Raw genomic sequence first — 25,485 nt, forward strand, 5'->3', positions numbered from 1 at the left:
GGAACTAAAACATATGTTCAACTTTTTGTAGCGCTTAAAAAATCTCAACATACTTGCATGTTGGAGGTCAAACTTTTTGCTTAGCACATGTAGATGTTTACTACAGCTGTGTAGACTAAAATATACAGAGCCTAAATTATCGTCAGATCTAAAAAACACGTGTTTCCACAACTGCCACACCGTGGCCAATCCTATATTGCAGTTTATAAAAACAGCTACAGCACTCAGTGCTGTGGAGCTGGAGGTCTTTAAAGCACATGCTACAATCTGGCTTTGTTACATGAGAAGGTTATGAAGAAGTCCACCTAGGCAGTGCTACTCATACGAATTTTGAGAACTAGGAAATTGCTGGAGAAACTGAAGAACTTCCACTACAAGTTTTACTTTTCTTTTTTCACAGTTTTACCATTGGCATTTAGATTCAAATATTTCCTACCTAAGACAAATAACAAGTGATGCAGTAATCACTACAAAGAAGACATGGGGAGCATCTGGATCTTGCAGGACTAGAACACTCCTGGTAGATTATGGCTGAGGACAGCCTATCAATAGCTCAAAAATCATTTGATTAAGTTGAACATGTAGGGCCTTAATAACTCTGATTACCTGCAAGGAGCTATAAATTAACAACTTCACAGTGGAAACAGAAAAGCAATTACCTTTTATTTCAGCAGTCCTCTTCCTAAATTCAGGCTTCAGATCAATTTCACCTATCACAAGAACCTTCAAACTATTTTTGAATACAAATACTTTCCCAGAACTGCCAAAATCTATCAAAGCTGGCAAGCTTAGAAGACCAAGAAACCCGATCTGGAGTTTTAATCATTTCAATAGTTACCAATTTATTTTTATAAAAAAAAAAAAAAAAAAAAAAGGTAGCAATGTAGAATACAGCAATATTTTCTGGTTCCACACACGCAGATTGTGAACATTCCAAGCAATGTGTACATTTTGGAAGGAGACTAGACAAGAGAATTGACCAAAATGTTACTGAACGCGGGAAGATTTTTAAAAAAGGTTAAAAATTAGAAATCAATAGCATCTTCTTAATATTGCTTTCATTACTGAAGACTGAAAAAACACTTGACTTTACAGATAGGGTTAAAAATGCAGGGGGGGAGGGGGGGAGAAAAAAAGGCTGCTACAACACTGCCATACAGTCAAAAAAAAAAAATCATACTTCAATATTTGCATACTTGATAGCAGCATTCCCCCACTGAACCATGTGAAACTACAGGAAGAAAACATCAAAGAAAAAAAAAGGCAGTTATCCATCAGTATTCAAAAACCTAGAATGAAGTCACTAAGTAGATGAACACTTATTGATAATTAATCAATATCTACATCCTTAGCTGTTTCCCATTCTGCTCCAATAGAAACGCCAAGTTGAATGTCAGCTCTGCGTACTTTATTTTTGGCCGATTTGAGTTTTTCCAGTTCATAGTTCACTGCATGCTTGGAATAGAGAGGGTCATTATAAATCCTTCTACACAACGAACTTTAAGTAGACAGCTGAAAATAAAATGTACTACTTGTAAACACACAAAAAAATACAAGCTTTTTTTGTTTCAAGTGAGCACTGGTTCCAGATAGATTATCTTCGGTATCTACCTCTTTCACCTCTGTCTCTGTCCCGGTCACAAATCCTCTCTCTCTCCCTTTCCCGATCACGGCCTCTGTCACGTTCTCTGTCTCTTCTATTATCTCTAGGACGGTCCCGTTCCCGCTCTCGGTCCCTCTCCCGAGGCCTGCTTCTTCGACCACTGACAACTGCTTGTGTGCGGCGAAGAAAGTCGTCTACTCTCATGTCGTAGTCGTGCTGTGATGAAAGGACAGCTCTGTTTATTTTCTTTCCCAGATTAAAATCCCCTCCCTTCCTTTATCCATAAGATTGGCCGTAACTCTTGGGAAAGCTCAGTATTTTAAAAAAAACCCAAACAAATTATGTCCAGCATCCATAAGCACAAGTTTCTTCTTTCATCTTCAGGGCAGCACCACGTCTGGGCTTCCACTGTGCAGAAGCTGGGGTTCAAATGAAAGAGACCTGAAAGCTAAGCAGCCTTCAAAGCCAGCTGACAGAAATTATTTAACAATCTGCCCTGTTTTTTGATGTGCCTGTAAAAAGTTATAAACCACAAACTTTTCTGCTGATAAAGTAATTTGTTGTGCGTAAGCACAAGTTATATTACAGGCATGTCCTTATTCAAACTGGGCTTCAGCATGAAAAGTTGAGAGCTAGACAGCTGGAAGCCATTTTAAACACACACCTCAGTTCAAGAGTATGTTCTGAGAATTTTGCACTTCTACATCACCTGGGAGAGAGAGGCTTTTCAAAGATGCTGGAAGTCTCTAGTCAATCTAAATAACTGATCTTTCCAAGGAAAACTAATACAGGTCTTAAAAATGCAGTTTATCAAAGTCAACAAATCTGAGGTGAGGCTACATCTACACCCCAAACTCCTCCTGTTCCTACTCTAGCCTGCAGACTTGTGTTCCCCTCTGTCTCTGTGGACACTTACTACTCGTTTGTCTCTGTATCTTGCTTCATGTGGTACAGGATGATGTCCTGAGTATGGAGGATGAGCTTGAGGTGGAGGTGCATGGTGCTGATAGTAAGGGTGGTGTGGTGGCTGCTCCATACCTGGATATGGTGGCTACAAGAAAGTTACAGCAAGTTTGTTGAGCATTTCAAAACAAAGGAATGCACACAAGGCTGAATGCTGGGAATTAAGAGCAGAGGTTACTTTCATTCAGATGGAAAACATGACATCTAAGTATATCCAATCACAGCCTCCTAACTGAATGGCAGACTATTTTTCATTAAGTCGGCATATGCTTTACTACTTCTCTACCATTGCTTCTTTACAAGTTTGGCCAACACCCTCCCCAAACATGCCTTCTTTCCATATCTGCCTCAAAGTGATACTGTATATAAAACTTCTACTTAAATGTGGTGGGGTTTTTTGTTTTGGGTTTTTTTTTTTTCCCTTTTTTTTTTTTTTTAAATCTATGTATATGGAATGTGAATTTTGTTCAAACCAGCGAGCTCTTATAGAAACGAGTCTTTTCAGTGCCATTCCTTATGAATATATTCCTATTTTAAATGCACAAACTTACTCTGCAAGAGAAATTATTTGACAAAAGGCTAGCAGATAATATTTTTTTTTTAAATAAGACATCTCTTGGCTCTTCTCTTCTATTTCTTCAATCAGCAAGGCCTTTTTTTCCCATACTACCAAAGCATCTTTGCTTGCATTGTTGTCACAAAGGAAGTAGGTGGAAGGGCTGGATTTTAGGATGACTACTTGGACAGCACACAGAACGGGGCAGAAGGGGGAAAAAAAAAAAAAAGGGAGTTTCTGGAGGCTTAGCTGTGTTTGAGAAACCATTTTCCTCCCAGTCTGACAACTTTGCTCACTTCCTTCAGGTAAGACAAACCAGAGTTGTGCTTCAGCTGAGAAAAATAAGAGGCTATAGTAGCATCTCTGCATCCGGCGCTGCCTTTTGCTCATTCACAAGAGCCAAAAGACTCATTACAGTTACGCAAATTCAGGACCTTCAGGGCCAGAATTACTAAATATAACCAAAATAACTAGTTATAATGACTATTGCTCCTGACATGACGGCAAAACCACAGCTGTATGAGTGAACTATCAGTTAATTTCCATGTATGTAGTCATAGATACGTGTACTCATAGAATCATAGAACAGTTTGGGTTGGAAGGGACCTTTACAGGTCATCTAGTCCAACCCCCCTGCAAGAGCAGGGACATCTTTAACTAGATCAGGTTGCTCAGAGCCCCATCCAACCTGACCTTGAATGTTTCCAGGGAAACATATGCTCATCTGACTGGGAAAAAAGTGCATTTCAGTGGAGGCTGCAATACAGCAAGACTTATTTTGATTATAATGTGCAGTACGTTCCACTACTTCCCGGCATGCTTCACTGCCACAGCCAAAAGCAAGCCACTGCGCAACACTAGAGCATGCCAGCCCATTCCTTGAGCCTCTGCAGCAAGTCCACCTCTTTGATGCATTTGCTGTTTGAGAGAAAGTCAATTACTACAAATATTTACCGGAATACAAAATTTCATCACACCCTCTTGTGTAGGCTAAAGGAGGGTTCTGCTATTTCCTCACAGCTTTCAGTTTCTTGTAGGTTCAAAACAAGCCAGATTCCTGCTGCTGTATTGCTTACTACAATGCTGGACTATTGCTGAGAGCTAAGTAAATTACAAAATACTTGATATAAAGACTTTTTTCCCCCTAAAAAATTTACAGCTACAGCAAAGATATATTTTAGGAAAAGGGAAGAGGTGAGTGCAGAATGAATATGCTAGGCTCCCCTAGAGGGGAACGAAAAACCTCATATTCTACAGAGAAAAATTTAATTCAACAAGACACAAACCATTCCTTGCCACGGTGGTGGTGGTCCCATGTTGTGGAATTCCCTCACGTAATCATTGTAGGACTAAAATGAAAGACAGTAATATTAACATTTGTGATGAGTGTTCTCTGGAAGCGCTGAAAGCTGAATATAAAAAGTTCCCCAAAAGTCTGCATGCACCAACTTACCCCATTTAAAAATACATCTCGTCGAACTCCTGAAAATCGTCTGTTGGGAATAAAAATTTGTAGAACTAAATCTAATTTATCCATACAGACAAGTCACCAGGGCATAAAAATGAGTAACATGAACACACCTTACCTGTCTACTTCGGGATATCTGGGATCCTTTATATACCCTGTTCGAACATCAAGCAGTATTAATTCAATTTACCATCTCATGATAACAGTCTAAAAAATATACTCATTAGAAACTGCCCTTTCATTTTGTGCCAGCTATGAAGTTGTGTCGACCTGCCATTACCCTCACTTTCAAAATAATTCTCAAAAACTTACAACTTCTTGTAGACAGTACAGGAAAATAGTATAATGCAGTAACAAAAAAGTGATACAGATATACCCATAGGAACTTGCACACAGTACACATAAATATGCAAGGGGGTATCTGTGCAAATAAAGACTTGAATTTTAGTGAAACGAATTGGGAATACCTACAAGTTTGAAGGGTACTGTCCTTTGGCAGTCAGCACATGGCTGTTACTACTTATTAACCATGTATTCAGTGGAATGTGTTCATCTGGGCAACTCTTAGGGCTGATTTCTTAATAGTTTTGGATACAATGTTACACAGAAAATTAAAAACAACCTAAAAAACACCTAGAAAAGCCCCACAGGGCAAAGAATTATTACAGCTTCAGTAAATACCAGGAAGTAAACTTTAAAGAGCTCAGTAAAATCGTGCAAACTACCAGGCATGCTTATGCTAATAAAATAATGCTTCTGAGCTTCATTATTTTAAAAAATTTTGTTCTGTACTCTAAACAATGGTCTTAGAAAACCAAGGAGCAGCAACAACACTCTTTTTGCATCAAAGGACACAGGCTTTGCAGTCAAGCTGGACAGATAAAGACAGGTTCTTATGAAAGATTTACAAATCTACTACTGAAATAATGGAATATTTATTTCTAATAGCAGTGAAGCAAGATTTGGTAGATTAAAAGTGACAATTTCTTAATAATTGCTTTCTGAAGAAAAAAAAAAATCTGCATTAATACCAGTGTTGTTGCTGCATTACTGCTACAAACATTTCTTTCTGGAGAACAACAAAATTCCGTTCTCAATCTCACCATTAGACCCTCTTGTAAAATGCAATGAAACTTCCCCCCTCCCTTCCTCATGTCAAGCTTGTAAAAAAATTCTCTCTGAAAACACAACTGAACGTCTACTGTCATCTCTAAACACAGGCTGCTAGTCAGGCAATCTCAGCTGACTTTCCCAGTTGGAAGTTTCTGATAAACATTTTAATTGATGATTAGTGCATTGACAAGTAGGTCAAACCAATTCTTGTGCCCATCAGGCATTTCAACTACTTGTATTAACAAAGCGCTTGAGAGGATCATTCACAACAATGTACACAATTCTGAGGCTCTTAAGAGGGCTCAGCCTAGATTAACTCAGCTCTCTCTCAAACCAGTGAAACAGTGTCACTGACTTCTGCGAGAGGTGGGTTAAACCAGCAAACAGCACAAGTCCCATTTTTATATCCCAGTCATATCAATATTTTACTTTTGAATTAAATGAGGATACACTAAAAGAGAAAACGCTTGTGAACTGGTGCACACAAATCTTCATAGTAAGATATTAACCTGGTCTTTGGTGAAACTCAGGGGGATAGTCAATCCTTGGTTTCTTTCTGCTGTTATGAATATCATAATCTTCTGGTCGACGCCTACACAAATTAGATATCAGAGATTAAACAAGGTTGCTTGGAGCATTCGTCACAGCAGAATACCTCACAGGAATAGCTTGAGCTGCCCAGGATCTCAATTTAATCATTCTGAATTCCATCTGCTTCAAAATGTTCTACAGCTTTAAATTTGAACTCAAATAATCACGAACAGCAGTCTGATTAAATACCCTCCACTGTTACTTTCTGGCTACAGGAGCTTTGGTAGTTAAGGAAGGAACTCTACCCAACTGTACCTTCGTACCAAAGGGTAACAAATTTGTCTAAAACAAACTCAGACTTAGGCTTTTAACATTACACTTTCCACATTACATTTTGAAACAACCTATTGGATAACAAAAGAATTTACAGAACTAAATACAGTGAAAATAGATGGCAAAATATATCATTACAGTCAGAAGTCATGGATGTTGCTGTATTTGCTACCTATGGGGTAAAGAATTCTATAAAAGGTCTGTTTCCGTAACATTTATAAATAAAATTGTGCATGCTTTGTGAAATTGCTTATTTCACTGTAGCTCTTCTAACTGGGTAGGCCAATGATATTATTTCTAACAATTTCTCTTCTAAGCAATTTACCAGCAATGCATCAGTGCCTTTTACAGAAAGTTTAAGTAAGCTTCCTAATAATTAAAATAATTGGGGGTCCTTTCTACACAAACAGCTCCTTTACAGAAGAGATGTTAAATTCACTCTCAGGGAGGAAGTTTGATTATAAACCAGTTACATTTCAGTTGCTGTTATGTTTAATAAAGAACTGAAAAGTGGCTGCTAATTTTGCTCCATCAAGGTACATCAAGATTAATGGGAGACTCCAATGCTAATATAACAGTGTTTCTAAACACAAAGCAGCTACAAATCCATTCCCTTCCCCCCCACCCCAGCAATATAATTTCTTATGACAAGACAAGAAATTAACACTTTCTTAAATTGCTTAATTACTGTGCAACTTGCTCGCTGAGTAACAAGCTCATGTAGCTTTTAGTTTTATAAAGAGTCGTTTCTCCTCCCCCTTCCCAACTTCAGTCTTTAAAGCCCACCATACCCAGTTACTAAGCTTTTTAAAATGAAAGCAGATTCTTTACTATGGCAAAAAGCCCAAAAACCAAAGCAGTTGCATCTACAGCAAAATCAGATCAAGGAAAATAAAAGCTGGTGTAAAGAATAAACATACCGCTTTCTTGTAGTTTTGAGAGTGCATTTACGACCGGTATAAAATATGATAGAAACAGTTCATATAGTAGTCCAACTACTGACTTTAAGCTGTAAGCCACATACATAAATGGAGGCCCTGGCAGGCTTGAGAAGGTGTGGTGGTGTTATATGTATAGTTTGCAGTCCATTGCAAAACCTTCACGTGTATATACTTTATTGCACTGGAAACCTCTTAGCTTAACTTCAAAAGCCATCTTGGTGTTCAGTCCTTTAAAGCCAAAAATAGGGGGGCGCTGCCAGGTTTCCTCCTACCTACTTGTTACAGTGTCCTTTTTTTAAGCTCAAGGAAATGGGGACTCTTGTTGGGTATCTGTACCTACCACAGGATGTTTCCACAAAGAGGAAACTTTAACCAAAGGTTTCAGCCCAAACCATACATCAGTCTGTATGCAAAGTGGCTACACGGGGAAAAGGTGTTTGGCAGAAGTGCTAATATCAGTTCTTTGCAAAGACTTCTCCAATTCTGTAACAAGTTATACCCCTTTTTTTCTGGAAAATGATGTTAAGTTCATATAGCAGTGATCAATAACCATGTCGATCCTCTAAAAATACTTTAAGTCCACAGGTACTGCCAGCATCTGGAAAGGTTGTATATACAGACACAGCAACAGCCATTCTTTTTGGTTTGTTGCCGGGTCTCCAAGGGCCACTTGATCCCTTTTGGAAAGAACCTACTGTTTTCAGAAGCTCAGCAAGATGTGTGAATTCACTGGTTACATGTTAGAGAATATCTGGCAATGGGGTTAACACATCACGGTGACACAATTTGAAACAGTCCCAATAATGCTCCTCTTGAATATCAAAATAACTTAAATATTTTATCCTCAAAATGAGGCGGCATCTTCTGCAAAATTCTAAGTGATCCTTATAAAAGTCCCATATTTGATAAGGCTTATCCAGAGACACACCTGAAAGAAAAGGCTTTTACAAGATATTAACACATTTTTGGCATATAAATATTTCCTTCTCTCCATCTAGCCTGCTCATGATCAAGCCAAGCTTACCTACAGCTAGCATTACACGTTGCATTATCTCAATAAACGATCTAGTCTAAACTAGACAGCACTTTAAGAGCTTTTTTTCTGCAAAAGCAAAGATCCCCATTTTCCTCTTGAAAAATGACAGACCGGGGAACCATGTGAAATCCTCAATGAAGCCACAAACTTGTCCATGCAGCTTGATTTGAGGATTTTCTCTCTTCTTTATCGCAGGGAAAGCTTTGACGAATCATATTCCTCCATCACGTTATTCTGATACATGTGCCTATTATCAGTCCAAAGAACGTTTCTAACCTTCCCACGTCCCGAACGGGGTCTCGACGGGATGGGCGTCCTCTTGATCGGGGTTGTGAGTGCATTCTTCTCTTGTGCCTCATTTTATGAATGACTTGATACAAGTCAATACTTTCATCAGGAGGGAAGAGAAGACAAAGTTGGGTTCCACATTCCGGCTCAATTTCCTAGAATTAGTTAGAAGTTCAGTAGTGGTTTATAAACTGAAGAAATGAAACTCTCCCCAAATACATCGACAACATACATTTGAAAAAAAAAGAAAAAAAAAAAAAAAAAGGACACTTTGAAGAGATTTCAGCATCACTAGAGACAGAGCAAAATTCACTTACATTACCTTTCACTCTTTAGGCACTACTTAGAATTTTCATAAACTAGTCCAACACTTGGGGCAACCATATCTTCCCATGAGACATACAGGCCACATCACTGTTTTGCTACAAAATCAGAGGACTGTTTTTCATCACAAAGAAAATGATCACCTATTACAGAGAGAAAAGTGACACACGTAGGAAAAAACTCCATCCCAGCTTCACATATAAAGCCATGGCCTGACGAAGTTGACTATTACCACTCAAAAGTGAGTTCTTCACTGTATGATAGACAAGTCCAAGAAAATACCAGCTCAATGCCTGACAGCAGCCAAATCAAGTAAATTGTGCGTTCAGGATTATTAGGAAAGGAACACAGAACGAGAAAGTCCTGAACACTGAGAGTCCGTGTTCCACCCACACCTTAAATACTGGGTGCAGTTCTGACCCCTTCATCTCAAAAAATAGGGCAACAGTACAAATGGAAAAGCTTCAAAGCAGGGCAGCAAGGATAACTGAATGAGCACAACAATTCCTACATGCAATGACTGAGCAAGTTGGCTCTCTCCAGCCTAGAATAAAGAGAGGAACATGTGGGGTATGGGGGACAAGACTGATACAATGGGAGTGTCCCACACCACACGTTGTTTGGAGGAGAGAGGGACAGAGATCAACTCGTTGACTCCCTCTTCCGGTACAAGAACTCGGGGCCATCAAATGAAGCTAGCAGGAGCCAGGTGCAAAACAATCCAAAAAAGTGCTTCTTCAACCTGGTGCCTAGCAGGCCTGCGGAACGCCTTCCTAAAGGATGTCGTAAATGCAAGAAGCTCAGTGTACACGTCCTCAGAAAAGAGATCCATTCAGGTTTACACAAAATGTAAATGGATAAACGACAACCACTTCAGAAAATAACCCAAGTTGAAAAGCAGGGAGAACAAGCATCAGACAATGTTTGCCCAGTACCTAACAGTACAGCAATTTTATGAAAAAAAGATGAAACCCATGTCCGGACTGCAACTCTACAGTGAGGTGGACAAAACATTAACAAATTTATTTCCTTGACCATTTAACAGAAACAAAGTTAACGGAAATATTTTTTTTTTTTTTAAGTTCACACTAAATTAAAAACAAGACTGAAAATACTGTTTTACTTGTGCTACCCAACAAAGTGAATGTGTCTATGGGCAAAATAACACTCAGAGTCTACATTTTCCATACAGCACGGGGATTATGCAACTCCCATCGTGCCTTAAGAAAGCAGAAGCTGTTATTTTAGTCAAGGCTGGGTTACTTGATGACTTGATGACTAGAGTACCTGCACTCTAGTATGTCTGACAAGACAAAGAGCCACCCCACATAAAATTTACTTAGCATATACTTTATAATGGTAGAGTATATGCCCTAAGCAATACGGTATATTAAAAAAAAAAAAAGCATCACAGAGCACAGCTGGAAACACCAGAACCTGCTCTTAAAAACAGATGCTATATAGGTTTGCATACCATACAATGCAAGGCACATTACATTTCAAATCCAAAATATCACACAGTTTTGAAGCAAACACTGTTTAACACACAAAGATGACAATCAGAATTGGCATCGTATTGTTTCCTTCTTCCACAACATTAGAAATAAACCGAGTGCCTTTGTCACAGTACTCTACTGCAAGTAACAACTGATCTAAAAAGATTCCAAATCTTCTGTACATACAAAGCCAAAAGCAAGCACTAGATGATGTGAGTTACAGAAAAAAAAAAAATTAACAAACCTGTCCATCGCGTCCAATCTTTACTGGCTTATGTTCGTTCCAAGGATTGGTCAGGTGAGCGGACTTAGTGAACGGCAATTCACGCCTAAATATGCAAGTGTCATCATTTATAGTTTTGCCTCCGTTTTTCATTAAAAAAAAATTTAAAATGCATACAGCAGGACATTACACAGAAAATAATCCTGTTACCCTTTACACTGTCAGGTCTCTGAATGAACGTATTAGTACATATTAATAACTGAAGATTTCACTTTGACTTATTCTAACATTAACTAGTATAGTCCATACTATGACAGGCTCTCTTATTAAAGAAATTTTTTTTGGTCTCCTTACAATATCAAGATTGTGCTTGCTTATTATCTCACCATCTGAATATGCTGACCAGTCTTTATGTGAGGTGGTAGCTCATGGTACCTACTGAAATAAATCCCTGACCATCTGACCTAACTATGAAGCTAGAACCACTTTGAGCTGGAGGTGGGAGTCAGTAACTTCCAGACCACCTTTCCAACCTAGATTTTTCTCTAATTCAAAGTCTCACCTTCCCTGTATTTAGTCTTTCTGGCAGCCCAAAGTGCTAGTACAACTATGCAATGTATCTCACAGGATTGCTATAGCTCTTTTTCTTAAGAGAGGTTTAAAACCTTTTCTGTAAGACATACTCCGTTAAATCAATGAACATACTGCTCACAACCTATACATTATGCAAAATATCTGTACTATTTCATATGTTATTTTAGAGCAGTAGCATTTTCTTTATTCAGTCAGATGTCAAGATGTCAGATGAAGACAGACCTGTCCTTACAGGATTTTTTCCCCTCTTATCCACAGATGCCTATTCAAATAAGCAGTTGTTTCTACTCAAAGACTTCAGAATAGTTTTCTGGTTTCAGTGCAAGAGACCAGGGAAGGAACACAATCAAGTGTTAAAATATCTAAATTAATTAATTGTCTACATTAAAAAAATATATATTTTTTTTCTATAGTGCATGTCACGTACAGACCTGAGTCCCAAGCTCAGTAACGTGGAGGCATGGATTTGGGGAGATTGGAGGACAGATCTCTGGTTGAATCAAGTTTTCAAAAGGATGCTGTCAGCACTCGAGTGGGTAATACACAGAAATGGTATTATAATGCCTTGTTACTAAACAGCAACATAAATGAACAATTATTACCTGCAAATCCAGTCAATTTTAAAGACACCTCCCAACATTTTTGCATTCATTCCTGCAGGCAGCACCCAGTGTATAGGTGATCCTCCATGATGGGACTCTGAAGACAGTCTTGCAAATCCTAGAGGATTTCACATGAATTGTAACAAAGACACAACAGAAAAGCTATTGCACATAAAACTCACTTTCACTTACCTTGATAATAGGTCACTTTCCCTTACCTTGGAATTTGCCACTCTCTCTTACAGAAAATATCAAAATAACACTCCTCGCTGATCTAAATGCAGCATTAAGCTTCTTTTCATTCACTGGAAGTGTCGACCATACTCCCTAAAACAAAACAATCCCCACCCACGACCAAAATATAGTAAGAGTTCATCTCTAGTGATTTAGCTAACAGAAGTACATAGTGCAGGTGAGGAACAAAAGACCAAACTAGTGTTCTGGACAGAAGATAATGGAAAGAGAAAGGTGTTGCTAAAGTCAGTTCCTTCAGAAAATATTTTTAGCCTGCCCCATGATAAAACTTTTAAAATATTGGCTTTTCAATCTTTTTTTGAACAGTGCAGACACATTTAGACCATCTATAAGGTTTCATTTGTAATTATAATGATAGACAGATACATGAAAACCTTTGCCTTTAGTATTTTTAATGTATGTTTTAAGTGACTTTGGGAGTTCATGTATTATATAATACACACAAACTATGAAAAAACAGCAGCATATATACTGAAAGGTGGGCAGGTAGACTTCAGTAACCTTCTTAGTATGACACAGATTTGTTGATGACAGCTTGCAGACTTTGAAACTCTTTTAGTGAAAGGCCAGAAACATGAAAGACACCAGACCAATATTTTAAATTGGGAAGACAACTCAAAACAGTTTGTTTAGCCTCCCACGTCCCCACCTACTAATTCCTACCTTTTCCTTTTCACCAGCCTTTGTGTAGCCAAGCCCAGTAAAACCCAATCTGTTTTAAGGCACCGAGCTGAGCTATAGAATACCAGTTTGCTGTATTACTTTTCAGCAAGATCAGCTCCCCGATCTATTCTCCGGGGAAACTCAGAGAAGCTTGTGCTGTTTTAGTATGTTCAAACTTCAGCCTCAGAATGTGATCTACGATCTACCAAAGAAAATGTTCCTCCCTTTCCTTTTTTATTGAAGGTTATGTTCTCATGTCCTACTCTGTGCTCAGATTAGTGCTTACCTGACTCTGACAATTCATTAGAGTCACCAGAGAACTATTTGGATTTCTTACTAGCTTTCAGTCAGAGGTATATTGCTTTAGGCTGCTTGTGAAGCCCTGCTGTGATCTGGAACCACTTATTGTATTGGCACCACAAAAGCCAGTTTCAGGAAAGTGCAGTGGCAAAGCACTGATGCCTATACACTGAGAGACAAAGCATCCACCCCAAGAACTCTAGGAACAAGGATACTGTTCCAGCCCCAAGTGTGGATGAGGCACAGAAAGGACATACTCCTCTAAAGAGCTAAAGCAAACACCAGTCAGAATGGTGTTCACTGCACCAATCAGACCCAAAGCTGGTGGGGGGAGCCAAACCTGTCCAGGAATTTTAAGATTAATTTAATTGTTTTAATGCTATTCTATTTTGCACAATCTTCACAGAATCACAGAATCACAGAATCATATAGGTTGGAAAAGACCTTTAAGATCATCGAGTCCAACCATAAACCTAACACTGCCAAAAACCATCACTACACCATGTCTCTAAGTACCTCATCCAAACGTCCTTTAAATACCTCCAGGGATGGCGACTCAACCACTTCCCTGGGCAGTCTGTTCCAATGCTTGATAACCCTCTCGGTGAAGAAAAATTTCCTAATATCCAGTCTAAACCTCCCCTGGCGCAACTTGAGGCCATTTCCTCTTGTCCTATCACTTGTTACCTGGGAGAAGAGACCGACCCCCACCTCTCTACAACCTCCTTTCAGGTAGTTGTAGAGAGCGATGAGGTCTCCCCTCAGCCTCCTTTTCTCCAGGCTAAACAGTCCCAGCTCCCTCAGCCGCTCCTCATAAGACTTCTGCTCCAGACCCTTCACCAGCTTCGTTGCCCTTCTCTGTACGCGCTCCAGTACCTCAATATCCCTCTTGTAGTGGGGGGCCCAAAACTGAACACAGTATTCGAGGTGCGGCCTCACCAGTGCCGAGTACAGGGGCACAATCACTTCCCTAGTCCTGCTGGCCACGCTATTTTTGATACAGGCCAGGATGCCATTGGCCTTCTTGGCCGCCTGGGCACACTGCTGGCTCATATTCAGGCGGCTGTCAACCAACACCCCCAGGTCCTTCTCTGCCAGGCAGCTTTCCAGCCACTCTTCCCCAAGCCTGTAGCGTTGCATGGGGTTGCTGTGGCCCAAGTGCAGGACCTTGCACTTGGCCTTGTTAAACCTCATACAATTCACCCCAGCCCATCGATCCAGCCTGTCCAGGTCCCTCTGCAGAGCCTGCCTACCCTCCAGCAGATCAACACTCCCACACAACTTGGTGTCGTCTGCAAACTTACTGAGAGTGCACTCGATCCCTTCGTCCAGATCATTGATAAAGATGTTAAACAGAACTGGCCCCAACACCGAGCCCTGGGGAACACCGCTTGTGACCGGCCGCCAACCGGAGTAAACTCCATTCACCACCACTCTCTGGGCCCGGCCGTCCAGCCAGTTCTTTACCCAGCGAAGAGTACACCCGTCCAAGCCATGAGCAGCCAGTTTCTCCAGGAGAATGCCGTGGGAAACCGTGTCAAAGGCTTTACTGAAGTCTAGATAGACAACATCCACAGACTTCCCCTCATCCACTAGGCGGGTCACCTTATCATAGAAGGAGATCAGGTTGGTCAAGCAGGACCTGCCTTTCCTGAACCCATGCTGGCTGGGCCTGATCCCCTGGTTATTCTCTACATGCCGTGTGATAGCACTCAGGATGATCTTCATTAATAGAATCACCTACTCTGTGTATATTGTGTAACAGCAAATTGGCTATTTTCTCTACAAGCTGTTCCAAATAACACATGCAAATACAAAACCACCAGAGTGGCCTAGTGCCATTCCTCAGCAGCTGAAGTCCAGTGCACTGGAATCCTGCCCAAAGAACTCCCTTACGCCAGCACTGCCAGGCATATATTTCTGCAATAAGGCTTCAGATCCCCAAATCAACTGAAAAAAATTACTTTTATAGCATTAGATGAAAGGCAAAACAACCTTCTTAACCTCCTCACAGTGCAGCGATACAAACACAGGTGCTGATGAAAGGGAGAAAATACCACTGCAGCATTCCCAATGGAGGTTGGCTTAGGACGTTATCAAACAGACTTTCAGGCCCCTTTTTAAACCTGCTCTTACCAAGATAAATGACTGATGGTCTAGAAACTTTTCTAGGTTACAGTGGAAGCAGAATAGTTACCCTTGAAGAATCAAGGAGTAGTAGCTTTCATCCTTGCCTCTACCAAGACCCGAGTGATGGAGAAAAGAATGCATCTATCTATATGCTTTTCTGTAGTAAGGTGCGTGTGTTTGAAAATAGACAAAGTGATCAGTTTGAAGAAAATTCAACATACCTTTGCTTTAGCAAGTGATACGTTTTCATGGTTATTACTCTTGATGAGAAAGAATCTTGCATCTTGGAGAATGTATTTAAGTTTACTTGTTTGGTCTGAAAAAACAAAGTGTCAAATAAGCTGAACTGTAAATATTTACAGTTGTCAAAAATGTTGCTTTGAGTGTAGATAGTTGTTTGTTTCCTTCAAAATACACTGTATCCCACCCAGTTCCTACCTATGTGTTATCACAGTCAACCACCCAACTTGAAACAGAGTCTAAGCTGTAGAGCACAAAATGCCAGGGGAAACCAAATAAAAACTAAAACTTAGATATTCAGGTAAAGAAAAAATAAAATAAAATCAGCATGATTCAGTGATGTTCCGATATACAGAACTTATTTCCTTGCTTAAGAATCTCTGGATAAATACTGGGTAACGTTCGTATCAGCACAAGTCGTCCAATAGAGAATGCTGAAATGTTCCTCTTTTCAGATGTGAGCACTTAATTTTTTGCTTGGCCGCCTCTGCAAGGAGCAAAGCGACTGAACTTTTTGTGTATCACTCTCAACACATGCAAAAGTAGCTCAAGATTCACTTGTTATGCTCACAACAATTATGCGCTCAAACTGATTTATATCGGAACATTACTACTTACAGGTAATTTAATGAACAGAGACAATGGCTTGCTATGGGGCATGCATTAAAAATTCAAATTTAAATGATACCTTTTTGGACAGCACGAACGGAAGATGATAATTTCTCATGCTTCTTTTCTGAACCTGTGTTTAGCCAAAGTACATTTGTTCAGATTGAGCCTTAATAGAGATAATATACAATTTCTACAGCCTTGTCACATACAATTTTCATTCATGACAAATTATGCTTTCTGGCGCGCACCCACACACACAAAAAGTACTATTCAATGTGCACGAGTGTTTTGTTTTGGTTTTTATTTTTTGTTTTGTTTTTGGGTTGTTTGGTTTGGGTTTGTTTTTTTAAAATAGTATTTGAACAATTTCCTACTCAGAAAACTAGTCACTGAATCATCATCTTCCAAGTTTTAAAAAAAAAAAAAAAAAAAAAGTGAAAATTCCACTTAAGCAACAGAATAGCATTAAAGTAACAAGAAAGCCTACTTCCCCCCAAAGGTATCCACACACAACATGCCAGAAGTCAATACCAAATTATACAAAGCTACATACCCCATAAACCTCTACAGCCAGTTACATTTATTTTAGATTACATATTAAGATTTGATGCAAGTCAGGATGACAAGCAATAAAAGGAAAGAATACCTGCATACGATTCTGATGCAGAACTTCCACTTCTGTCAAAAACAATTGGAGAGATACCTCTCGCTCTCTTCCTCTCCTTCTTTTTCTCATCTAAAAAAAACCCATAACAAATAAAAGCAATATTTTAAACATCAAGTGGCAGGCAAAATTGAGATAAAAAGTACTGAGGCAGGAAAATAACATCTGTAATAGCAAAATTAGCATTTGGCTTGCACCTGAAAATTGTGACTGCTGCCCCAAAACTATCACGCACAAAAGAAGCAAATGCTAATTTTAATTCACAAAAGGAAGACAAACACCACAAATCTAGTAATTCTGTGCAAAGTTTAGAGACAGAATTTATCTCCTAGGTGTTTTAGTAAGGGTGGTTTAGCTCTTCTCTTCAGCCTTCAGCCAAATTTGCAACATAGAGCACAAACTGTGTTGCAATAGTGATATGGGCTCATTCACTCAGAGCTCAATAAAATGGCAAGAGGTATGAAAACAAAACACTGAGGCACACAGGCAACTATTTCCACTCTTAAAAGTGTCATGTTATACTACAGGGCTTTTTAGAACAGTTATTACAGCTTCACTTGTCTTCAGGTTACACCTTTCTGTTCTCTAATTCCAAACAGCAGAGCTGAGCCAAAAAAAAGGCATTATGTTAAGCAGGATGACCACCTATGCAAACTTCAGACAAGGAAGACAGACAAGAAGAATCTTAACAGGATTGCAAGCTGCTTTCTTAAAAAAAAAAAAAAAAAAAAGGGCAAACAAAAAAACCCCCGAAACCAGCCAAAACCAAAAGTATTTACATCATTAACACTTCACATCTGTAAGTTAGGACCAGTTATAATATACAATCGTGAAGCATTAAAACATTTCTCTCTAAGTTTGCCCTAATGGCTAATCATTTCAACTTAGGTTTAGATTTCCTAAGCTGAAGGCAGCCACTATTTAAGATTCAACTATCCTTTCCTGGGGAGATGGTGTTTTTACTACACCAGTCTACCTGGTCACTCACCTAGATGAACACAGAACAATTCAACACCAAAATGATTCATATGGAAAACTAAGCCATTAGATACTTAAGAAAATACTAATTCTAATGTTTCAAAGCATTGAACAGCAAGACCAGAGCAATCAAGAACACTATGAATCCTCAGCATGGTAATCCTGATATCCACAAGTTTTGGTGTAAGGAAATACCACTTTCCAGTATATTTTTTCCTTGCCTATGGTATTTCATAATTAACATCTTACTGACTTGTGCTACTAAGGCTTACTTTTGACATAGTCAGGAAGTGGTTACTTTTAAAAGCAGCCAAACTTTCAATGGCAAGGTATTTCACATTAGCACGCTAGATGTTACCTACCTGATGCATCTGAACCAGTCCCAGATCTGACTGACCCATCTGTGAAAGAGGCGGATTCAGAATCAGAATCGCTGGCTTCACTTCGTGTGTCATAGTCATTTCCTTCCTTCTGATCCCTCTCATCCTGTTCATACTCTTCTTCATCCTCCTCCCCATCTTCTTCCACCTCTTCATCCTCCTCCCCTTCATCATCTTCCTCCTCTTCCATTCCTTCCTCCTCATTCTCTGTATTGCCTTGTTCAGAGGAACCACTACTGCCAGTCTCATGATCTGAACAATATTCCTCAGAGTTCACCTCTTCTTTAGAGGAATGGCTGGATCTGCTTGGTCTTCTATCCACATCATGCCTGATTCTCTGACGTTTAAAGAAAAAGTGAATCAGCAGTCATATAACATTGTCAGGATGCACACACAGTCCTAAGAATGTGCCTTATAAAAGTCTCATATAATTGCTTTATTTATAAGGCAGCAAGAATATTTAATACCTCTGAACCATCTGGTGTAGAAGACTTCGCCCTTCTGTCAATATCCCTCTTCCTCATGCAAGTTTTTTCTGGTTGTCCTTTATAAGGTTCCCTGGAACTGCTCGACACACGTGTCTTTCGATCACCATCTGGGCGCTTGTTTCTATCAGACCTCTGATACTCCTCATTCTTGTATTCTGATACTGGTTTTCCTTTCGTACTCACTATTCTCTTGTTATTGCTAACTGATGAACTAGGAGGCTTTGGCATCATCTGCCTCGATGAATGCACAGAAGGTTTTTGTCTCTTGCTTTCAGCGTTTTCCATCCTGTCAGTTTTTCTTTTTGATCCTTGAATAGAAAGAGATATCAAGTTCAATGTTATTTTGTATATCAAACCAAAAACTATGCAGAGGGACCTACTTTCTCTGCTTTGGGTAATTCCCCTGTTGCAGTCATAGGTAGCACCTTCCAGCTGTAGGCTTTGCAACAACACTCAAAACTGCTTGTTAGGAACAGCTCAAGTTCCAAAACATGTATTTTACTTTAAAAGAGCAATCCTTTAGACTTTGGTAGGTGTTTTCTAAATTGTATATATGGGAATACTAAATTAAATGCTTATGGGACTGGCCTAAAGCCAAATCAAGAACTGAGCTGGAACCAGACTCTGGGACTCTCTTGCTCCATTTCCATTTCACTTCATCGAACAAAGAAGGACAGTAATTTTCTAACAGCAAATGAATTCACAACAAGCCAAACTCAGCAATTGCTTTTGAGACAAAAGGAAACCTAGTTAACTGTTTGCTTGGAAGGTCAGGTGAAAAAGCAGATGTCTATGAAATAAAGACTTTTGGAACTCTTTCACTCTTTGAATCAGGTTATAAGAGCCACTACTTCAAATATTTTAACCCTAACAAGAAAGATGATTTTTACCATTTACGTTCCTGCAGGACATCCACTACCAAATCCACCTACCCTTTTTTTCACTTTTATCTTGCTCGCTGTCGGGGTTATACAACTCATCATCTTGGTCAGGAGCATCAGTCAAAATGTCATCCAGAACATTCAGTTCACCATCTGAAAAATAAAAAAACCTGAAACATTAAAAACAACTATAAAAAGTCTGAATATGTAAAGTACAGTAGAACTAGTATTTACAAACCCAAACATTTCCTGCTACAAGGCAAAAATTAACATCATCTTGATTTATTTCCACAATTTCAGTTGGAAGGATCAAGCAAAGCCAATAAAAGAATTAAAATATGTCACAGGATGCACTTAGGCCTCTGAATACGGTCCAAGTTGGCTCCCCATGTCACACAAGCTTTGCAGGAAAGCTGACCTACAAATGAAAGCTTAAGAAAAAAGCCTGTACAAAATCTGAGAAAAAGGAGACTAGGAGATAGTCTGAGTGCCATAAGCAAAGAGGAGTGAACTCTCTTCTCAAAATCCTGAGGAAGTTGCACCTTAAATTATCTCCCCTGCTGCCCTGCTATTTTTGTCATCGTTGCTGTGTTAGAAGGGTGAATTTTGTGGTTCACCTACAAGTAGAAAAAACACAACAGGGCAAGTTATCAACAAGAATATAAGCTAGGTCACCCCACTGAAGAAGGGGAAAGTAGTACTTATTTGCTGCATAATTAATTCTGAGCTGCTCTGAAAATAAACCGCTACAATTAATTCACCTTGATCAAAAGGGCAAAAGTTTATGAAAATTCATGCTAGAAGCAGTAAATGCACAGTTGGTCACACAACTTTTAAGATTTGTCACTGTTTCCAACTGTTTCACTTTGTCACTGTTTCACTTTGCCTGAAACCAAAGGGGGTATACAGTGATTCTGGTAGAAGGATTCACCAGCTTTTAGACAGCAGATCTGTATGCCAAGCACTTTAAAAAGAAGAGTGAACTAAGCCTAAGCATGCAAAGGGAAAAATAATAGAAAAGGTATTAATTTTGGAATCTCATATTTCTTCTCCTAAACTCTGGAGTTCTTAGCTCTTTCCACTTTATATTACTATGATTGATCCTGTTTTCTGTATTCAGGAAAAGGAAACCAGAGCAAACTCCAAGGATTCCACTAGTTGACAGCATCTGTAGAAGACGCATTGTACAACGTTATAAAGCAGCAGGTAACGACTCCTGTACTGGATGAAATCAGGGTAAGGCAGCAAATGAAGTCCTCCAGAGTTTGGCAACTTGTCTATCTCAAAATCTTGAGCTGCGCTGCAAGAGAAGTTTTACAGCTTGATATTAAAAAAGACACAATCCACACCAGGAAAAAAAGTTACTATTATTATAATTGCATCTCTACTATATACTACTGAATCTGAAGTCAGCATGCGTGCTAGCTTTCCTGCTGGCATTTCTCCACATTTTCTGTGGTAGGGGAATGCAGAAGTGGTCCCTGAACTGCACAATTGCTGTAGCTAATGCAAAGGAAGCAGTGCAGTGAGAGGTGGATCAAGCCTTTCCCTGGCAGTTTACAGTTAGAGGGCATTTAAATATAACATGAAGCTGCATCGTAGTTCTCTTGGGAACAGCCCTCATACCTATACATCCACAACAAATATTCTTGCTGTTACTGATGAGATACACAAGAGTCAGACTCATGGCTGTGCAACTGCTAAACCTGGCCTGCAATTTCCTGGCTTGCATTCTGCTTCCCCATGGAAGACTAGGCAAGTTCAGAGCACCAGATTTTTTTTTTTACTGAAGACTTATGAAAAAGAGGTGCACTAGGATTATAATATTAAACATATCACCCATCTCAGGTCACACATATTGAACCTTAGCTTTTTTTCCCTTTTGGTGAGGTAACAGCATACTTGAGTAAACTATATTTAACCTAGCTACTGCAGTAGAATTCAGAGATGCTAAAAGACTCACGTATCAGCTGGTTCAGAAATGAGCGAGCAGATAAGGAAAATTTAATGGAATAAGCAAGTCTGACACATACTCTCTGATAAATCCCTTCCAGGTTAGGTGGGCCTGATTTATAGTTGGAACCTTAAACAAGTACACAAAAGACAGGAGCAGGATGAGTTCCCCCCCTGTCCCCTTCTGTAGGTACATCCATCCGATTTATTTAAAAATAATTTCGAGATTTGTTTAGCAGCCTGGTGATGCAAAAAGGGCAATCTGAACACACAGTTCCCATCTCTCACTTGCAGTGAGTATACTGCTCAACAGACTTCCACAAGATGATTCCACTCACTGAACTGTCACTGTTAGAGTTCAACCTGATGAGCTAAATTATCTCAGACAGATCAAGATAAGCATCAGGAAAAGCACAAAAAAAGAAACAGAAAGACGGTAGAGGACAGATTTCTTACAGTTCATCACTGCTGAAGGGGGAAGGTCCAAATGAATCCTTTCCATTACAGACACTCCCAACTGGGCTCTCCTGCAACTCATCTTTTGTCGACTCTGAGGTGTGTTGGATCCTTCCATGAACAAATTTAACTCACCTGAAACAGCAGGAAAGTAACCTGGGGAGGCCATTTTTTCTCTACTGGCCATGAGCGTTAGATCTATTCAAGGAAGGGTCCAAGCAAAAATCTGATTTGGCAAACAGAGGAGATAAGACCAGGTGGTTTCAAACTAAAAAGGTACATGATATTTATTTCCACTTTTTTTTAAGCAGTGAAACAGCATTTCTCTTCCAAAAGGAGCATAAAAATAATGTCGCATTTACAGGAGAAATAAGTTCAGTTACAAACAAATGTGCATTAACACCTGCTGTGCAGTCAGAATCAACCCTTTCATTGGACAGAAAATTAAAAGCAAATTAAAATATGAAACATAAAAACATTTCTTGTCTGCTACTCATGACTTGACCACTGTCAGTGATTAAAAAAAAAAACAAACAAAAAATAAACAAAACCCCCAAAGAATAAAAAAATTCAAGCCCATTTGGATAAATGATTATATGAGCAGAAATTTATAGATGACAACAGTAAATGTTTCAATTTCACGGCTCATCCATGGGGGCAGCTCACACCTGTTTCAACACAACCTGATCGTATCCTATCCTATCCTATCCTATCCTATCCTATCCTATCCTATCCTATCCCACCAGTCTTACAATAATACCGTTAAGAATAAAGCACCAGAAATAATTCTACTTATCAGTTCTAACAAAATCTAGTGGGAATTTTCCATGTGATCTAATTTCACAATATATATTAGAGTAGGCAACCTTTCACCACTCTGACAAAACACATTTTATGGACATCTACCATGCAAAAACCCCTTACATTAAATGTATCCCATAGAAATCCAAAACAATGGAAACCAAACCACAATACCACAGTGATCCTTTACGTTTTTTATAACACTGCTATTATCTGCACTAACCACCAAACAGCAATCTTCTACATCTAAACTTTGTTTTTATTTCTTACACGGACTATTTGGTGAGGACTGACTCATATAATCTCATAGACAACATGCGGATCACTTCAGCTTCCACGTACAGTGACAGGCAGTTACAAGACTGGCAAATATACATTACCCTGGAAACGTTCAATTCGTTTAATTGAAACTTATTTACCCACAGTGCCCAGAATACATAACTGACTGCAAAAAGCCAAGCAAAAATCACCAAAATAATACTCCAACGTCAGTTTCTGTTTGCTAAAGTAACTACGTCCCTCAGCAGAAAATCCTGCAAAAAATACAGCTAGGGATCCACCAAAAAGAAACAAAAGCAGATACTTTCTACGAGAAGATAACCAGCAGTAATTCACTGCCAATGACGTTAAATTTATGGCCCACGAACTTATTCCTATTCCCGCTGCTCAAGTCACCTTGCCCTGAGCCCACTGCCGCCGCGGCACCACATTACGGCACCATGGCCCCATCACCTCCCGCACCGCAGGGCACAACAGGGAGCGTTTCCTCACACGCAATATCTAAAGACTAAGAAAATCGTCCTCGAAGAGGGCCTCCCGGCCCCGCCGCACCTCCGCTCTCCTCACGGACGTCTCCCAGAGTTAAGGCCCAGCACCAGAAACCAAGCAGGCCCCGGGGAGGGGAGATGGCTCGGGTGGGGGGGATCCCCCCCGCCCGAGCCATCTCCCCTCCTCGAGCCTAGCCACTGCCCTCACCCCTACCACCGGGTACCTTTTTCCTCCCGGCTATCAGCCGCCATCCCGCCGCCGCCGCCGCGACGCGTCGAGCGCCTAAGATGGAGGCTCCCTCTTCCTGCACGTAACGATTCCCTCTTCCCAGAACACACCGCTTTGTTTACGCTCTGCGCGTCACAGGCGCCGCGGGCGGAGGGGCGGAGAGAGAACGGGCAGCGCATGCGCCGTGGGAGGGGGGGCGGGGCGGGGGTGTGCATGTAAAATCGTCCCGCGCGGCGTCCCCGTGCGCATGTGTGGTGCGAGGTGCCGAGGGGGAGACCGCCATTTTTGTCTGTTGGCGGTGAAGGTGGTTAGTGTCTGGCCTTACTGTGGGGTGGGTCCGTCTCAGAGCGCGGCCCTGAGCTGTTTCCTCTGCTGGGAGAAAAACTGTAGGAACGAGGTTTCTGCCCTCAAACTGAGGGAAGCTGAAGGGAAGCCCCTCTCTCTCGGTGTTCCTGTGCTGTTGTGACAGCTGTGTGAGGTGTTGGAGGGCTTGCCGTGGGTCTTGAGTGGGGCAAAGTAACCATGGCCTTCCCCAGTGTTAGGTATTCCTGTTCCACGGTTTTATTTTGGTTATTAATTTTTTTTTTCTCAAGCAAAGTTGTTTTTTCTTGCTGCTAGTGGTGTTCAGCTTGTTTTGTAATGTATCTGTTCAAATATGAAATAAATGTGCTTTATCAATCCAAATTATTTTTTAAAGAAATTCGGGATTGGGGCATGCTTCTTTCCTCCCATAACTTAGGTGAAAACTTATCACCTTATCTTAGTTACCCTTTCAGGCAGCTTGTGAAGAGGCCTGGCCACTTGAGTGGCCTTCAGTAGTTTATTAGGGCTGTGCATAGCTTGCAATTATCAAGTTAGAGCTTGTTTTGTCCACTATAGTATTTTAAATCCTATTAACTGGCATGCTACTGTTATAAAATATCTACCTGTCTTTTTTTTTTTTTAACTGGAGTAGATGCATAGCAAGGTGATTAATGCTGTAGATTAAATGATAATTCTTGTTTTAAGGCTGCAGCTATTAGCTAGAGTAGCCTGATGGGTGCAGCCAGTCAGCTCAGTGCCGTGAATTCCTTCCTCCACAATAATGCAGCTCCAGGGTGCTTCACTCATGATATTCAGTGTGTTTTGCCTGCACTGGCAGAGTGGACAGGTTATTAACAATGTCTGGTCAGCACAGTAGCTGCTGGTTAGCTTGAGGAAGCACCTTTTCAGTGATGAAGGCTGGAGTGCAAAAGGCACTCTGTAGGACTGGCTGGTATTGTCTGTCTCGCTTCAAAACTGTGAAAGCAAAGCCTGAAAAGAGGATAAAAGTATCCCCTGAAAAACTGAAATATTTCTGCAGAGAGATGATAGAAGCTGGAATTACATGAAAAGGTGAAAATGACAAGGTGATTGTGAAGCTTACAGAAGGAGATAGATGCCTGTTCTTCAGCTTTGTATTGACTTCTTGATCTGATTAAAAATTATTATAGCTGTAGTGCTACAGCTGATTCAACATTTGCTCATCCCAGAGTCTTTGGAGTTTCAGTTTGTTAAATATGCAGGACTTTACACTAGAAGTTTTACTGGCACTTGACTTCTTGATTCTGTAGTGAAAGACTGAAGCAATTCTTGTGT

The 25,485-nt window shown here is 40.1% G+C and overlaps 1 protein-coding gene across 6 annotated transcripts; it reads right to left on the bottom strand.

Moving 5' to 3' along the window:
• Window positions 1-811: 811 nt before the first annotated feature.
• YTHDC1 (YTH N6-methyladenosine RNA binding protein C1) lies at window positions 812-24,013 on the bottom strand. 6 transcript variants are annotated; one of them, XM_075500785.1, is made up of 18 exons: window positions 23,864-23,975; window positions 22,072-22,269; window positions 19,714-19,815; window positions 18,761-19,089; window positions 18,276-18,630; window positions 16,918-17,007; window positions 16,348-16,401; window positions 15,641-15,735; window positions 12,290-12,398; window positions 12,072-12,189; window positions 10,897-10,981; window positions 8,821-8,987; window positions 6,213-6,295; window positions 4,709-4,745; window positions 4,576-4,615; window positions 4,409-4,471; window positions 2,520-2,654; window positions 812-1,819 (listed from the first exon to the last, which is right to left on the bottom strand). In XM_075500785.1, exons 1-18 carry the CDS (start codon window positions 23,889-23,891, stop codon window positions 1,595-1,597), a joined length of 2,313 nt encoding a protein of 770 aa, XP_075356900.1. In that variant the 5' UTR covers window positions 23,892-23,975; the 3' UTR covers window positions 812-1,594. The 6 variants fall into 6 exon arrangements, with proteins under 6 accessions (XP_075356900.1, XP_075356903.1, XP_075356901.1 ...); XM_075500787.1 differs by having other exon boundaries at window positions 813-1,819; window positions 22,072-22,206; window positions 23,864-23,978; XM_075500788.1 differs by lacking the exon at window positions 16,348-16,401 and having other exon boundaries at window positions 22,072-22,206; window positions 23,864-23,978.
• Window positions 24,014-25,485: the final 1,472 nt, after the last annotated feature.

Source organism: Mycteria americana, chromosome 4 (genome assembly GCF_035582795.1).
Source record: "Mycteria americana isolate JAX WOST 10 ecotype Jacksonville Zoo and Gardens chromosome 4, USCA_MyAme_1.0, whole genome shotgun sequence".
In the NCBI taxonomy this organism is placed as follows: Eukaryota; Metazoa; Chordata; class Aves; order Ciconiiformes; family Ciconiidae; genus Mycteria; species Mycteria americana.

Bases quoted from the DNA above. Each gene is read 5' to 3' on its own strand.
- YTHDC1 (XM_075500785.1), bottom strand. From the start codon at position 23,891: ATGGCGGCTGATAGCCGGGAGGAAAAAG. The intron at 4,472-4,575 runs GTAAGTTGGTGC...CTTTCATTTTAG, and splicing joins GAGATGTATTTTTAAATGGG to TCCTACAATGATTACGTGAG. The intron at 1,820-2,519 runs GTAAGTGTCCAC...CTTTCATCACAG, and splicing joins GATACAGAGACAAACGAGTA to CACGACTACGACATGAGAGT.